Source organism: Sebastes umbrosus, chromosome 4, assembly GCF_015220745.1.
Source record: "Sebastes umbrosus isolate fSebUmb1 chromosome 4, fSebUmb1.pri, whole genome shotgun sequence".
NCBI classification, from domain to species: domain Eukaryota; kingdom Metazoa; phylum Chordata; class Actinopteri; order Perciformes; family Sebastidae; genus Sebastes; species Sebastes umbrosus.
This window is the reverse complement of record NC_051272.1, coordinates 29,935,046-29,952,784: the sequence shown is the minus strand read 5'-3', so window position 1 is coordinate 29,952,784 and position 17,739 is coordinate 29,935,046. Positions and strand designations below refer to the sequence as shown.

The 17,739-nt window shown below is 40.5% G+C and overlaps 1 protein-coding gene across 1 annotated transcript; it reads right to left on the bottom strand.

The window, feature by feature from the left end:
* Positions 1–5,848: 5,848 nt before the first annotated feature.
* Positions 5,849–16,464, bottom strand: si:dkey-246g23.4 (uncharacterized protein LOC559426 homolog). Its single transcript, XM_037768601.1, has 6 exons — positions 16,065–16,464; positions 12,206–12,475; positions 10,891–11,034; positions 10,110–10,801; positions 9,496–9,736; positions 5,849–6,245 (listed from the first exon to the last, which is right to left on the bottom strand). Exons 2-6 carry the CDS (start codon positions 12,465–12,467, stop codon positions 6,046–6,048), a joined length of 1,539 nt encoding a protein of 512 aa, XP_037624529.1. The 5' UTR covers positions 12,468–12,475; positions 16,065–16,464; the 3' UTR covers positions 5,849–6,045.
* Positions 16,465–17,739: the final 1,275 nt, after the last annotated feature.

The following is a 17,739-nucleotide window of genomic DNA, read 5'->3' as shown; positions in this document are numbered from 1 at the left end:
CCAACGAGGGCCTATTGTGCTTATTTTCAGGTGCATACATGTATTTGGGGTTTTTACTTGAACATGATGACTTGATGATGATAATGTTCAAAAAAAGCTTTATTTTTCTCATTTCATTCTCTTTTCTATTAAGAATAATATAAAGAATGTAATGAAAATAAGGGGTGAAATGCATAGAGAAAATCATGCATAAATACATGCATAAATACACACTGTACATTTAAAAATAAATATAAAGTAAATAAAAATAAATGCAAAAATAAATTACAGGGAAAATTAAACAGAAGAGTAAATAAATAAGGGGAATTAATACAAAGATAAATTAATAAAAATTTCACATTTTATCAATTAATTAATGACTACATTCATTTTAAATATTTTTGCTTCATTTAATGACATGTTTTTTACGTATTGAATCCTTTATTTTATTATTATTATTATTTTTTTTAATATTTTTATTTTATTTTTTTATTTTGGCAGGTTCCATCCTTCATACTTTTCACCCTCTAAGCACCTGTACCCCCTCCCGAAAAGCCCAGTCTGCTCTGATTGGTCAGCTGCCCTCTCTGTTGTGATAAGTCAACTGAACCAAACTCTTCGGACTCTGCTCGAGCTCCGCTCTAACTATCTTTGTTTGAGGGTGTGCCAAACTACCCGCTAGGCAGTTATTATGCTAATGTATTACTTGATGACCAAGTGACCATGCTACTGAAGAAAAGGCGGGACTTCAAGCAAGGTGTTTCAGGCAGTTCAGGAGCTGTGTGTTTCTGTGGGGGAGAGTAACTCGCTTATGGCATTGAGTTTGGGCCTTGTAACGTTGCAGACCTTTTACATGCACAAAAAACTAAAGAAAAGGGAATGAGCACAAACACACACTGGGTCCTCTTTAAATTGCCAAAATCTTGCAAACTTGAATATGGAGCCACTCAAAATAAAAATTTGACTCTTCCCATTATTCATTGGCAATGTTTTGGATAGGGATGCACTGATACCGAAAGAGGATCAGATATCAGGCCAACACTGGCTCAAATAATTGGATCGAGTATTGGTGACAATGGGGCCGATCTATTCATTTCAATTCCATGTTTGTATACAATATAGATTATATACTGGAATTTTTTACCAATTTGTTGCAGCATTAAAAAGGTTTACAATTGAATTGTAATTCCTGTTAATTTTGAAGATTTTTTTTACCATGTTGCAGATGTACGATTTATTATTTTAATACAGTTGAGTAAAATTTTATCTATGTATTTATTTGTTACTTTTTATTTTCAGTTTCAGTCAAGCCTGATCCAGTCAATTCCACACAGTGAGGCATACAGTTTAGCCCAGGTATTGCTATCGGTATCGGGACTGAAAAAGTTGGATCGGGGCATCTCTAGTTTTCGAGCCTGAAGCTGTGGACTTGGGGGATATTTTCGCCTTCTACAATTACTGTAAATGAAGCTGAATTGCAATCTGGAAAGACACCTAGAAACATTTTATTTTTCAAAACGAGGATCACCTCAGGACATCTCAGATTAGCAACTGGCCATATACACATGAGACTGTCCATGTGCAGTAACCTGTTTCATGTATTTCTGCCCTCGGTGGAGGTGGCGTGTGGGTCTCTTTGCTAGTAATGCTCATTAAGCTTAACCCCCTGTAGCTACACTAATCATTTCTCATTACCACCACGTCTGTCTCTTTTCTTCTAATCAGAGGAGGTTAGAGCCATGCCTGATCTCAGCTGCTCCCCCTATTTCATTTCTGTATCATTATCCTTCATCCTTTAATGGTCCTAACCGGCACAAAGTCTGACTGTACTCAGCTGGCTCTGAGGGTTTCCCACTATATGGTAATTGCTTCTTTTCTGTCATTCTCCTTCTCTTTCTTCACAATCGGCTCTTTTAATTTTTTCTGCCTTCTGTGTCTGTCCGCTCGTTTGCTCCTACTTCAGTTTTAAGTTTCCCTCTTCATGTTCTCCTCTCAACTTTCTCCCAGCTGGTTTCTCCTCTTTCACATGCAACTATCTTCCCCTCTCTCCCCCCGTCTCTTGTCCCCCATTTCTGTTTGTCCCTTTTCCCTCTCACTCCGTCTCTTCTCATCTCCCCTCTTTCTCGTCCCACTACCGAGTGCTTTGAACTCAGGTAGCTGTGTAGCATTCCTCAACATGACCCCCGGGAGCAAGGTTGGCTAAAAAAAAGAAAAAAAGAAAAACTATTTCAGCTGTTTCTATAGCGACTCTGAGCCTAGGGGTTCCACTGTGGGGTCAAAGTGACCGGGAGGTGCTTCAATAAGTCCTGTTAGACTTCAAAGCTTGTCCTGTGTCTTCTGCTTTAGACAGTCCCATACACCTGCTGCTCTCTCTCTCTCTCTCTCTCTCTCTCTCTCTCTCTCTCTCTCTCTCTCTCTCTCTCTCGCTCTCTCTCTCTCTCCACACACACACACCCACACACACAGGCAGTGAGCAGGTGAAAACTGAAATTGTCCTACTTAGTTGCTAGAAGTAAAAGCACATGGTCAAAATCAGCTGCAGCAGAGGCCAACAGGCCCTTTTAGTCCCTAGTAAAAAAAAATGCTGAATACTACATTTCTCATGATGCAACTCAATAGCATCTTTCATTAAACTCTCCCAGCCTGCTGAATGGCCACTTTCTTTCAAACTCTGCACATTCAGGTTGTAATTCAGGCTTTCTGTTAAAAATTGCAAGTCTCCGGCCCAAGTCGAGGTTACCCTGATGACATCACAGTGACATCATCAGGGTCTTCAAACTTTGGAAAGCACCTTCCAGAGCCACAAGACATTACACGGCTATTTTGATTTGCAGCATCCGTGGTTGCAGTTTGCAACCAAGTACCCCTCTTCTCGCTCCTCCCTTTCTAAGACTGTGGTAACTTGAGCCGCTGAGTGCAAAATCGTGGTAACGCCATTCGCCACGCTCAGACGCCATCCTTACCATAATAACACTACTTTAGGAGCAACAGAAGTCAGATGGTGGCTGACGGTACGACGGTTTTACACTCTGCGGCTCACGTTACTGCAGTTTCACAACTACGGTGGCCTTCAGGTAATGTCAAAATGCTAAAGGCTGTCGCTAGAGCCAATGTTTGGTTTGTCCGTTCTGGGCTACTGTAGAAACATAGCGGAGCAACAAGGACCCGCATTCCATTTTTGCTAATAGATCCTCTGAAATGTTTCACAGAGTTCCTTTAATATCACTTTTGACATACTGCAAGAAGGAACATCTATTGTGACATCAGTTTTTAAGGACATTTATTCATTTATCAGCTCATTTAATAAAAAATATCTTAATATATCAAAGAAAATGGTGTTCATCTCCACACTGCTGATTTCGTTTGTTGCTCAGTCAGACGTGTTATCCCTTTAATGTGCTATAGACAGCGTGTAAATAAGGACTTCTTCATGTATCAAGTAACAGTAGATTTTAGGCTCACTGGATTGGAAATCCTCTGATCATTTTGAACCGGCAGTCTTCCTTTCCCTGATAATAGGTGGCCTCTACTCTCTCTTGGCAGTCAACCATGGCCTACAGTGTGTGTTTGTCTTTGTGTTTGAGTGTCTGTTTGGTTTTTATGTAGAGTTTCTATGAAACATGGATTATGTCTTTGTTCCTGTCTGGCAGATCAAAGGCTTGTGGTATTTTGTGACTAGCTCTCTTGCTGTGGCAAGTTTTCTTTTCTGCAATCTCTTTCCTCTAGTGTGTGTTTGTGTGTCTATGAGTGTACGTGTGTGTCTTGTGTCTGTTGGTAGAGGGGGGGGGGGGGATTCCAGCGTGGGCCACTGTTTTGTAAATTGTGGTTTGGAGTTTGTTATTGCAGATTTATGCAAAGTGACATGTTTATTTATGCTTGTTTTATTTGCATTATACCAGGTTGAAGATGTTTATCTGGTGCCTCTTGTTGGTTCGGGGTTATGAAAGCTAGTTTTCTTGATGATTGCACATACCAAACATTCTGCAGCAGAGGAAAAAACTGAAGAAAAGGCTTTTCTCTCTGGGTTTCAGGCTGCATTGGGATTGGAAAGAAATTCACTGAACCATTTAGAACTCATTGTGTTGTTTAAGCGATGTAATCTAACACTTCTAATTGTTTTTCAGATCTGCTGTTAAGTTAAAGGGATCATGCTTCATATATTTTACTTGCAGCAGCAAAAGATACTACATTCAGTTTGAGCACTGAACCGAAAAAACTGATGCAATTTACTGTGTTTTGTTTTTTTTGGTCTGCATCTGTAAATTCCCCAATCTTCCCTGTGGTATAATATCTGGATATATCTGCACTCTTCAGCTCAGTCCTGCTGTTAAGAAGGCTGCAAATGCAATATCAGTAGCTTCTCACTGGAGGGAGCCAAAGTCACATATTCACGTTGCAACCCAGCATTCATGTAGTTACATGACACTACTGCAATAAAGGACAAACACATTCAATAACAAAGTGTGAATTTAAAACAGTACATGTAAAACATCATGAATCAACTTCTGAAGTTGTGATTTTGATAGAAATCAATTAAAATGCATAAGACTCTGTTGTCACATTCCTGGCGTAAATAAACAGTTTCTGCAGTTTGTTATGTTACTACAGTTTAGTGTATTCCAGAAAGTGAGTTCAGTATTCAATATGAACACTTTAGGGACTGTTTGAAAATTACTGGTGCAGGGAGGAGGAGGGCTGAACCTTATATCAACATCATCCTTATTCAGCATTATTAATATTCCCCCTTGACTTGGGTACTCGACTCCAAAACCCTCCCACCAATATCTTAAAACAATAGAACAGTAAAACCCCGTAAACGATACATATCTAAAAGAGAAACGAAGAATCTAAAGTGGCAATCTTGATGATTTTCATTGAAATAAACATCTGTTAAGTCATTATTGACGAAGGAGGTAACACAACGGTGAATGAGCCTATGGCCCACTGATGAAAGTAATATTTATATATTTGAATGTCCGACATTCCCAGAAAAACAATGCTGTATTACATTTTTTCTCCATTGTACACACACAAAACAATTAACTATCCACACAATTCTGTATCAACAAAATGACACCAGACTTCTGAACTTCTGAATTCCACCGCACACAACGCAAGGTGCACCACACTGCCTTTTTGTTGCCCGATCAGACAGAGCGTTTTTGCAGTTTGCCGCGTCTTTTTATTTTATACATTGCTAGGTAACCACCAAATGAATGCTAACATTACCTTATTACAAACCATGAACTGTACGCGACCCAAATAGTTAATAATTCTGTTTAAATGAATGAAAACAGCATACCCGAAATCTTAAGTACCGCACTAATTTGCCTCCTTCTGTTTTCTGTTCAGATCATGGTAACTACAGTTGGTTAACTCATATACTGTAGTAGTTCTGGGTATCCAGCAACATCCTCCAGGTCTGCTGTTTTCTGTTCATTCATGGTAACTACGGTTGATAAAGTCATAAAGCTCCGGGTATCCAGCAAAAGTCTCCACAATGGGGAAAAAACGCTAATAACGTTGGGCGCTTCTCCGCTCTGAGTTGAATTTTTGTCAACTCGAGGCGTTCAGGGCGCTCCTGTAAAAACACGAGGTGCACAGAGTGGAACGACACGACTCAGTGATGCAAAAGCAGCGTGCGAAACGGTTCAATCTCCATGAAAACAATTACAAAAAGACGCCGCAGGCTGCTAAAATGTGCTCTGTCTGATCAAGGATTTAATCGACCAGGATTGAAATCTTAAGGTTTGCCACTTTAAGATGAATTACCCTGACATTGAATATCTTAATAGAACATTACTTTTCAGTGTGTGCAACCAATACAAAATTAAAAATGAAAAGAGTCTTTGTAAAATTGATGGCAAACCTCTACTGCAGAACGGATCAGTAACATTTAAAAGAAGAACTGCTTGGCAGCTTTGATCCCCCCTTTAATCATTTTTGTACAGTGTCTTAGGTTTGTAAAATCACTTGAGGTGTGACTTGATTCTGTCTCTGACTGTGATCTTTAGATCTCTTTTCAAACTCATCGTCTATCAGCAACAGAAAAAATGTTTCCCTCATTCATGTCATGTCCAGCTCTTTGGCTTTAGCTCTGGCACTTTGTTCCATCTTGTCCGCATGCATACGTTTCTTGGCGATCGACCTCTGACCCCTGCGGTTCATCTGATGGAGGAGGAGCAGGAACAGAGCAGAGACGATGAGAGCCACTCCTGCCATGATGAAACCCATTCCGTAGTCACTCATCTTGTCTATAAAGACTCCTGAAGGGAAAAGTGCGTGTGAGTGAATTGCAGCTTTGACGCAGTCATACTTTTTAATCACAATATTTTAGTCTAAAGTCAACATTCATTCCCGACTGGAATGCACCCACCCTGGCCAAAACACAGCGACGTCTCCCAATTATGGTATCATTTTGGCTTCATTTAATGACATATTCCTGAACGAGGCAAAAGACTGAGGCAGAGATAAGGAAGAGAGGATTGCACGAAGATTCATTTTATCCTGAGGCGGTAATGCCAGCGCCTTCATCCCGTGAAGGGAACATAATTAGAACGCTTTGATGAATCCTCAACATCCATCAAAGTGCTCAAAGTGCTGAACGGTAAATAAGCAAGAAATAGCCTCTGTGTCAGAGGGACCACGTTAAGCTATAAATAGGACACCACCTTCACTTTAATTAGCTCTTTTACTTTATTTGAGGTCAGTTTCAGCCTTCAGCATTATCATAAATTTAACATTTACATGTGGTGATGTTGCTTTAATCCAAATTATGGTACAAGGTTTTCAACTTGTTAAACCGAGAGATATTACTGTAAAAGGGAAATGGGGAAAGGACTGAGCAGGGTAATGAGAGGCATTTGTGCATTTTCCTCATATATCAGGCCAATTAAAATGGGCACATATACTGTACTGTGCAAAAGGGAAAGTTCAAGTTCTTCTACATCCTGCAGAGCGAAAGAATACATGTAGCAGCCCGTTGCCATTTAACAACTCAAATCACTCTCATTCCCTGTTTTTGCTGCCCTGAAAACCTTCTTGAAAATCCATAAATATCATCAAATGAATCCAAACTACAATTATGTTTTTTTCCCCCCACTCTGTTGGAGAGGTTTCCCCAGCTGATTTACTGCTGGCTCTGCTCAGAGGCAGGACACTTTCTGGCAGGGGTTGCTGTGCCTGGGTGCCAAAGTCAAGCTGGGTGTTTTTCATGCTATATTTATTGCTGTTGTTTAGATTTTTGTGTGAAAATGGGTCATAATCTCACTAATCGGGTTCAAATGCTCACTGGTTGGTAGGACAGCACTGTGGGCGGGGCTGCAGTTTGTGTTGGTTTGCACAGAGAGAGGACTGGAGAAATATATATTTTTTTCTACTAGATGTGAGCACCAGGGTTATTTCAGGTTAATAGCTGCCTAAGTATTTTTTAATTTCTCACAATAGAATAGATTAATTAAGATGATTGCAAACAGATCGCCAAAGTAGCTGACACATTTGAGAAGCTTTCCAGACACTGTGTCTGTTTACTTTAAAATGTATTTAAATATATTTTGAAACGTTGGTGGGATGTAACATATTATGGACACCTACACGTATTGTTAAAGAGGACCTGTTAAGCTTTTGTGCTTCCTCCCATTCCTTTAGTGTGTTATATAGTTTTTTTGTGCATGTAAAAGGTCTGCAAAGTTACAAATTCCAAAGTTCACACCAAAGGGAGTTACTCTCGCCCACAGAAACACTGCTCCTGTACCGCCTTGCTTGAAGTGCTGCTTTTTCTTCCGTAACGTGGTGATGTCACCAAGTAACACATTAGCATAATACCTGCCTAGTGTGTAGTTTGGCATGCCCTCAAACAAAGCTAGTGAGAGTGGAGCTGGAGCGGAGTCTGAAGAGGTTTGTTCGGTTGACCAATCACAACAGATTAGGCCAGCTAACCAATCAGAGCAGACTGTGCAGAGTAATGATAAAAACAAAGCATTTTTTGAACATTAAAGCATGTAAACATTCTATTAAAATCCCAAAATACAAGTATGAACCTTAAGAGGATAATAGGTCCTCTTTAAGTGCACAGATAATGGAATGAGTTGCTCCTTACAAAATCTATGCTAATCACAAAATAGGAAATGTACACAGCAGACAAAAAATATTTTTATACTGAGAGGAGAAGGCTGTGATTTATCCAAAACACCCTATCATGAAGATGCCCATAATATCAAATATGTTTTTTTGGATGTTTTATGTGTCTTCCCATAACTTAAAGCTGCTATAGTTGATTTTTTTTTTTATATTAACTATGGATCACATGACTATGTGAAAGTGACAGTAGTCACTCGTGGTGATGAATCCACAGAGAATAATCACTGTGTTTTAACGTCTTTCAGCTCATTGTTTTGGTTCTACGGCCCGCAACTTAGCTGTTTTAGTTCACTCTCATCAGTGTCGTTTTCGGCCACATCAGCCAATTGTTTTCATTGAGAAACCTTTGCTTAACCTACTGTACGTTATACCTGCCCAGCACCCAAAGGCAGACAGTAAAAGTTAGCAACTAGCTGGTGAACATAGTGGAGCAATTAGCAGCTGAGTACCCAGATATTCTCTCAGGGGTTGGTGGAGACCAAAACAGAGCTAAAAGGAGAGTGAATATTGGGCTTGCATTTGTCAGGTGGCCAGAAACACAACTCCAAATGAATGCCAATGTTGCTCTGTGTCTGCTGGAGGTGCTAACTTGAAATATGTGTTTACAGCTGGTTTCTGCTGACCCCAAGTGGCCAAAGTGTCGTTTATTGCTTTTGTCACAGGTTTGAACAAGTCTGAGAAAAAGAAAAATTCTATTTAGCATTTACAAATCGTTTTGGTTTTCTCTACTCCTTTGTTATACCATATCTCTATTACAGCTGTTCTCATGTCGTTGGACACAGTGTATGAATCTGGACAACTGTCACATGTAAGGGAATGGAAAAGCAGTGAGGAAGAACCTCCATTTAAAGGAGAAAAAAAGGATCTTTGAGAAGCAATCAGCCATGAAATTAACACAACCATAAAGTATCATGATATTGTAATTTTTGCACAGTTGCTCTCTGAATAAAAACCTCAGGTTCAGTGGGATGGAGCGGACGACAAAATTCCTTATTAATTGAAGGGTGTCGCCGCATGTCATGAAGGTCTAAAAATCTAATTTTGGTTGAATAGGCTCACTGGGCTGTGGTTACAATGCAGAACAATGTATAAGCACGTCCATTGTGTGAGATTTAATGTGATGGAAGAATAGGCTCAGGAAAATGACGGACACTGTAACCTTGAGTTAAGCCAACAGAAATGTTAATATACAGTGAATGAAGTACAATTCTATTCCATTCTGTGCAGCTTCTTGTTTTTTCAAAGCTGGCAGACAGTTAGCATGTTGGATCAGATCATAGGGTATTTTACAGCAACAACACAAAGCTAAAATCCATTTCTCTTTGATAGGCGCACTATGCACTTGCAGTTAACTATCAAAGCATCTTTCTCACTCACCGGCAATGGGCGGTCCAAGCAGGCTTCCGACACTGCGTGTGAGCATGTAGAACCCCAGCGCGCTCCCGAGCCTCTTGACCTCCACGACCTCAGCCAACACGGTGATGTGGATGGCGACCGTGGCGCCGTACGTCAGGCCGTAAGCTGCACTGAAAGCAGCCAGCTCCCAGAATGAGGAGGCCAGAGGGAAGAGGAGTAAAACAGCAGCCTGCAGAATCACTGTGGCTGTCAGCTGCTGCAACTGGTAGGAACAGAGACATGGTAGACAGACATGTGGATCAGCTGTTGCTTACGTCCATAGCCTATACACTTTTCATGTATAGGCAGCTTCTTTACAGGAATTGTTTGACATTTTGGGAAATATGCTGATTATCTTTCTTGCCGAGATTTAGATGAGAAGATTGACACAACTCTTAGACATGATTGAGGTATCAATCTTCTTGTTTTACTATCGGCAAGAACGCAAATAAGCTTTTGTCCTAAAATGTCAAACTAGTCCTTTAATATAATCACATGTACTATGCTACATTGTGCAAATACCGAAGCTTGGCCGTACGTTTGCTTTCAAATATGTGATTTTGAAAATGTCGTTGCTTTGGTTAAACTGAACGTACCGTTTCCACCAGTCTCAAGTTTGCCACCCAGCCTAAGAACACCCTTCCAAACACATCGAACGCTGCACAGATGGACATGAGTGCAGCCGCCTGGTACTCCTCAATCCCCTTACTACGGGCATATGGAACCATGAACAGGGATGGGGTAAATAAACCCAGTGCAGCAAACACCCCAAACGTTGAATAGACCATGAATCGAGCATTGGTGATGAGGGTATAATCTACGTGGCGAAGGATTTTGGTCCTTAGTTCTGGCCTAGTCCTACTGTTTGAGTCTTGTACTTTCACGGTTGAATTCGGTATCTCTTCAGGGTTGTGATCTGATCCCTCAGATATTCTCAGCTCCTCCACCTCCAGGCAGCTTGGTTTGCTCTGCTCCAAGTCGTCTTTTGGTAGCAATTCCAAGGACAAGCCTTCCTCCTCTTCTTTGACCGCACAAGTCACATCTCTGGTGGCTTTTAGAGGCCTCAGCAGCATCCCGCACACACAGAGGTTAAGCTGCAGACCCCCCAGGATTAGAAAAGCACCCCTCCACGAGTAGCTGTCAATCAACAGCTGGAAGAGGGGTGTGAGGACAAAGGTTAGGGCGCACTCTCCAGCGCTGGCCAAGGCGTTTGCCATCGGACGCCTCTTCTCAAAGTAAAAGCCCAGCATGGTCACTGTCGGGGTCCATGTCATTGCATAGCCAAAACCTGCAGCACAGCACTCCAGTGAATATCATGTTTTGTGTGTATGTTTTTGAGACTGTGTTGTATGTGTGTGTTTGCTTCAAAGCACTCACCATTTAGGAGCCCAACTGTTAAGTAGAGTTCAATCATGTTACGAGCAAAAGCCCCAAACATGACTCCTACGCCGCTTATCAGTCCCCCCATTATCACTACAGAGCGATGGCTGTAGCGAGCACTCAAAGCAGATGCTGCAGGAGCTGCAGAGGGTCACATTCATATATAATACTATTCAGGAAATATACAGTTATTTTATATGGGGTATACTGAATGTTTATTGCACTTCACAGCAGGTATGTATTTTTAAGATGTATAAATGAAAATGAAATATAATCCTGTTTAATTAATATTCTCAGTGAAAATAGACATTAAAGTGGCAGTAGGCAGAATATTTTTGGCATCATTGGGCAAAAATTCCATAGTAACCTTTTAGCATATTGTAATTCAAGTGTTCTGAGAGAAAACTAGACTTCTGCACCTCCTCATGGCTCTGTTTTCAGACTTTAAGAAATCTAGCCTGTGACGGGAGACTTTGGCCAATCACAGGTCATTTCATAGAGAGAGATCCTATTGGCTGTTCATTCAATGGAGGCAGCTGTCAATTACTTGGGAACTCCGATAAAATGGTCAAACTATGGAGCACTGATCAAATATGAATCAATATTCTGTTACTGTAATGTCTATTTCTCGCCTCAAATGTTTTCAGAAACATCTTGGAGTGTAAAATGAGAAAGTTTGGTTGGCGTTCTTGAGTGATTGACAACTGGCTCCGTTACAGGAAGGCTGCAGGTTGGCTCTGATTGACTGTTTTCCTCCGGGCTGTGAAATCTTGAAGATGCTGTTAGGAGCATCAGAGGACACAGAGACACATGATTTTTTTACGATTACCTGTCTCATGCACTATTGCCAGGATATAGTGACCATTTTATAAAAACAACTTTTTTTAATCAAACTTGCTTCATTCTACCCACTGCAGCTTTAAGTTAAACCACAGAAGAGCTTAAGGAGTTTTTAAATTAATCCCATTGACTCTTGCTGCCTGAGTAGACCTACATTTTGCAGCAGGTCATAATTTAATTTACCGACACACTCATTTTGAAAATCAAAAAGCAATGTTATTGAATTTTCCTATCAGTTACTGCTGGTCAGAACCTCAAGAAGTCTGTTAGTGCAGAGTCATCTAAAAGATTTGGCATCAAGGTCAAAAAGAGTGGAGGGATTTTAAAAGATATGAATATGAAGTTAAGGGAATACTGTTGAAATTGAGGGGAATAAAACATGTACCGATGTTCTACGGTGTATATATATTTAATAAGCACAGTGATTTTGAATACAGATGTATTCGTAGTCAAAAAAGATTCTCATAATTACCCCCAAAGTGAAGGGCAGCCACGGCAATAGAGGAAATCCACGATGTTTCTGTTGCTGTGGTTTCAAAGTATCGGTGTATCTCAACGAAGAATACACCAAAGGCCTTAGTGACCCCAAAGGTCAGGCCAAAGACCAGGAAGCAGGAGAGCAGGATGAACCAGGAGTAGCCACCATCAGGGGCTGCTGCTGGTACCACGGCTACCCTCGCTTTCTGAGCCTTCACTGGAGAGTCCATGTTGATCTGTTCTGGTTTCTGCCACATTCAAATATCTGGGAAAAAACACGTTTTTCTTTTGTCATGTTTTGTACACAGAGGTGGAAGTGACAAATTACATTTACTGTCATTACTGTAACAAAGTAATTTTTGTGTACTTAAAAAAAAAAAAAAAAATCATAAATTGTACCTTTACTTAAAGGGACTGTCTGTAACTTCTTACACGTATAAATCAATCCGGATCGGTGTCACATGCGCGCTCGCGTTGGGCTACGCTGTTCAGACAAGACTCCAACACAAACTACACGGAAGCACCAAAACCGCAAATCTAGTGAAGCCCGTCTTGCAAAACAGTGTTGGCCGCGGTCGGAGGACGCGGGGGAGACCGTAGCTTTGGTCTCCAGGACTGGAGTCTCTGCTGTACTCTGCTCCTCTGCTCCTCTGCCTGCCTGCCTGCCTTCACTCACAGCTCGCTCCACCTCACGTGCAAGCGTGCACACTACACGCTGCAGAAGAATTAGTTTAGCTCTGAGAATATCTAGAGAATGTACAGTGGACGTTTGTGCAGAAATGAATGCTGCAGCAACAGAGGTTTCCCAAATCTTGTGAAGTGACGGGGCCCCGCAACGAGTTACGTTATCGTCTCTGACCGATGCCGGTGTCTCCCTGTTTCCTTCGGCCGCGGTCGGGAGGCTGAAGCAGGAAAAGCCAACACTAGGATCAGCATTGATTCATGGAGAGACCTTCGTCTGGTCAGCTAACATTACTGCCAAGCAGGTGAAACATAGTGATATGGTGGTTTTAGCTGATGTGTGTTGCCTCACTGTTTTAACGGATGCTCGCTCACATTCAGGTAGCGCGTGCACACGGGCGAGCGCAAGCAACATGACACTGACTTTCGTTGACTTAACGGCCATAGGTGTTGCTGTTACAACCAATTTCTGATTCTTACAAACACTCCCTTTAAGTATTTTTTTATTTCAAGTATTGTACGTCGCTGCATATTAAATCACATCCGTTACAGAGTAAAAAAAAATATCACATTAAAAAGTAATGATAAACAGAAAAGGAATAAAAAAAGGAGCCAAAGGCCGCAGACACACCAGCAGTTTCTTCTCTGCTGTAGCTGCTGGTTCGTCTGCAGCCGCAGAAGGGCAGAGCTCCATGTGGGGTAACAGTCTGCACTCGGCTGACAATCTGGAAAACGTACATGTTGAATGTGTGCGTTCACTGGCCAAGTGTCAGGGTGTGGGGGATGGGATCGTATCTGGGTCGGGGTTTGGCAGTTTGTGAACATTACAAAAATGCACAACAATGCAATTAAATTGAGGATGATGTCATGGGTTATGGTTAAAGCTGCAGTTGGTAACTTTTTAGCAAATATGATAAAAAAGTTATTTTTATAAAATGGTCACTATCCTGATAGTGCATGAGAGAGATCATTTGTGAAAATAGCATGTTCGTCTGTGTTCTCCTAGTGCTCCCAATGGCATTTGCAAGATTTCACAGCGCCGAAGGAAAACAACCAATCACCCTCCGGCCGGTGGGTGGTGCTTGGTTTTGGCACTAAAATATGTTTCTGAAAACATTTGAGGAGAGAAAAAGCCATTACAGTAACAGAATCTTGATTCATATTTGATCACCGCTGTCTGGTTTGACAGTTCGATTGGAATTTTCGAGTTTTGCGAGCAGTGATTGACAGCTGATGTAGAGACTCCTCGGCTCTGATTGGTTGTTTTTGTTTGAGTGCGGTGGAATCAAATGCCATTAGGAGCACTAGGGGGAAGCAGAGGAACATGTTTTTTTTCACAGATTATCTGACTCATGCAGTTGTATAAAAAATAACTTTTTATCATATTTGCTCAAAGTTACCGACTGCAGCTTTAAGGTTAGTATTATTGTACCTAGGTTGCATCTATGTTAATCACTGATTTAATCAACCAGCGAGCACACTAAGTAATCCAAATCAAGAACACAATGTTCCGTCACAAACAGGTAAACGCCGGGTCGGACCAAATGCTAAAAACATCCATCAGTGACTTCTGCATTCACTGAGGAACATTTACCATCAGTGAGGTGTGTGTGAGACCTTTCGTTTTTGATAACTGTGACAGCCGAGCATTCAGCTCCAAAATTTTTCAATTTGAGGAGCGGAGTGGGACCAGAGAGGTTGAGTGGAATGGTCATATTAGGCTTCGAGCATGAACGAGCAGGGAAGTTGAATCTCGATCAGATTGTGGAGGACATTGCGGTGCTCAAAACTGGCAGAATGCCATTCAGACAGTTGATTACAACTAGAAAAGATGTTAACTCTCTCTCCAGAGGAGGATGTCAACCATGTTTGTGTGTGTGTGTGTTTGTGTGTTACATGGTTTGCAAAAACAGCGTATACATACTGTATATGTTACTTTTACTGGAGTCAAATTTTTTTGAAAGTTACTACTTTTACTTGAGTAAAATATCCTAGTACACTTTGCATCCTTTTTGTACACCATTCACAATATTTGTAAATATAGAAATTGATTTATAATTTCAGATGTCATCTGGGAGTCTGGCATATGCGCAATCATTTATTAGAGAGGAATTTTTATCTTACATTGTGGGGGTTTCTCCAATGACAAAAAACTAAGTATTTTGATACGGATACATTTCATTCTCAGGTTTTCTATTACAGCTGTTGTCTTGCTTTTTTCCCCCACTCACGTGACAAAAGTTCATGTTAATCCACAGTAACATCTGGGTTCACAGTTCAGTCACAATTAGAACTCATCCAAGTAGATCAATAAACAACTACAATATATACTGACTAATCATTATACTGCACATAGTAGAGCAGCTGCTTATTTCTGTTTTATGATGCTGGTGATGTAACTTCTTTCATAAGAATTACATTCATTGTGAAGCATTGCCTTTAACAATCATCACACATTTTATATCCTTCTTTGAGGATTTATGCCAATTCTCCCTCGAGCAGACTGCACCGGTGCGACCACAGTACCAAAATCCAGAGGGCTGGATTCATCTTGTTTTTCAGTGTCTTTTTACCATGTATGATCATCTGGACTATAAGCTTATAGATATAAGCTTTCAGATATTAGAATTTCCAAATATGACAGGTATTTATATGAAATTTTCAGGAATTGGATATGATATTTCACTGTTCACAAAATTATCTTTATTTAAGCAGAATATATAATGTATAACAGAAGGCTATTGTTTGACATCAACAGCCTGTAAGAAATTTACACAACAGGATCAAGAGAATCAAGAGAAGGAAATAAAAAGTAAAAGTTTGCCAGCTGTTTGTCATCTCTTTGGACCACAGTCAAGCAGATTAGATTTACCGTCCATGATAGGATTTAGCTCAATTCTTTTTTCCGTTGATGAAAAATACATATCGCAAATACTAATAACAATAATGGAGCTTCACAGACTGCATAAGAACCTGTTTATAAAGGATTTTCAAGCATTTTAATAATGGAGATTACCCACCTCATGTGTGATTGGACTGAAAGAGGTCTGGACCCAAATCTGGATCATGACCCCAAAAGCTCACAATACAAGCCAAGGTGAAGCATTACAAAATTCACAATACAATTTAAACTTTACACATTATATTTATGTAAAATCACATTTCTACCATACCTGTTGAAGTCAAATTGAAACCATCACGCTGCAGGCCAGCTCTCCAGACTTGGTGTTGTTTCATAACCTGATAGCATGGTTGGCTTGGCACTCTTTTCTTGTCACATGCAGCAGTGTGTGCCACTCACACAGCAGAACCTGCCTAACTGGCAGAGAGAGCACGTTCCAGTTTTAATGGTGCAAGGGTCAAACGTGGGCAGTAGGTAACAGTGAGAGTAGTGAGCAAGACAAAGAACGTAAAGGGTTAAAAAGCATGTTGAGTAAGACATTGATGGTGATGTGCCTTGTGAGGTGAAATCCTGAAGTCGTCTGAGGTAATGTGTAACACATGTGCACTCGAGCAGCTAACCTGCCCAGACGTTTGTAATCTGTTTACTCCATTCCTGTGTGTTGAGACGCTTAAAAAAACAGCACATGCAGGGCAAAGTTTCATCAACTGTTTTGTAAGTTTTTGTGTGTTCATGTGATTCAGAGCCAAGAGCAAGAGAAAAAGAGCAGATTTGAACTGAAATGGCATCTTATCTTGTGTTTGACATCAGCAGTTTCCTTTCTATATTTAGAACCTAATAATGTGAAAAGGGAAATGAAGTTGAAATATATCCCTGACTACATTAAGTACCTCTGTATTAAAGAGGACCTATTATGCTCATTTTCAGGTCATTTACTTATATTTTGGGTTTCTACGAGAACATGTTTACATGCTTTGATGTTCAAAAAACACTTTACTTTTATCATACCGGCTGTGCTGCAGCGCCTCTTTTCAACCTCTGTCTGAAACGCTCTGTTTGGTCAGCTGGCCCACTCTGTTGAACCAAATCAAACTCTTCAGACTCCGCTCCAGCTCCGCTCTAACAAGCTTTGTTTGAGGGCGTGCTAAACTAGCCGCTAGGCAGGTATTATGCAAATGTGTTACCAGGTGACATCACCACGTTACAGAAGAAAAGGTGGTACTTCAATCAAGGCATTCAAGGCAGTTCAGTGTTTCTGTGGGGGAGAGTAACTCCCTTTGGCCTTGACTTTGGGCTTTGTAAATTTGCAGACCTTTTAACAATAGCCTGTAACACATTAAAGGAAGGGGGAAAAGCACAAAAAACATAATAGGTCCTCTTTAAGACAAATCTTGTTTTATTTCTTCAATAACTTAATGCCCCTGAAAACTTGATTCCAAATCAAGTATTTCTCTATAATATTAAATATTTATGATTGACATTCAAGGTTAGATCTGCAGACTAAATGATTGCTGCTCTCTAATTTGATCAACTATAGCTAGATAGCTAATTAAGCTAACTTAGCTCCATGAGGCTGTTATCTGCAGACTTGTTTGACACAAGAACCCTGTAAAAAGGGTGTTACATATGCACTTGATTTATGCTATATGATACACGTCCCAGGCAATATGTCAGCATGGGAGAGCAGTTAGCCCTAGTATTCCATACAGACATGACTAGGGAAATTTAAAATTGGACAGTTATTTCCTTCGAACTGACTGTGATGAGATTTATACTTAATTGTTCATATCTACAAACGGCATGTTTAATTTTTAACTTTACATTTAATGTAACATTTAATTTAATTTTTCCCCAAATCAGGAAATAGCCACTAACGTTACACTGGGCTCTGGTAGCATCCAGAACTGGCTTCCACATATTGACTGAATACTACACAGTAAATGTGT

Bases quoted from the DNA above. Each gene is read 5' to 3' on its own strand.
- si:dkey-246g23.4 (XM_037768601.1), bottom strand. From the start codon at position 12,467: ATGTGGCAGAAACCAGAACAGATCAACATGGACTCTCCAGTGAAGGCT. The intron at 10,802-10,890 runs GTGAGTGCTTTG...GCTGTGCTGCAG, and splicing joins AACAGTTGGGCTCCTAAATG to GTTTTGGCTATGCAATGACA. The intron at 9,737-10,109 runs GTACGTTCAGTT...TGTTCCTACCAG, and splicing joins ACTTGAGACTGGTGGAAACG to TTGCAGCAGCTGACAGCCAC.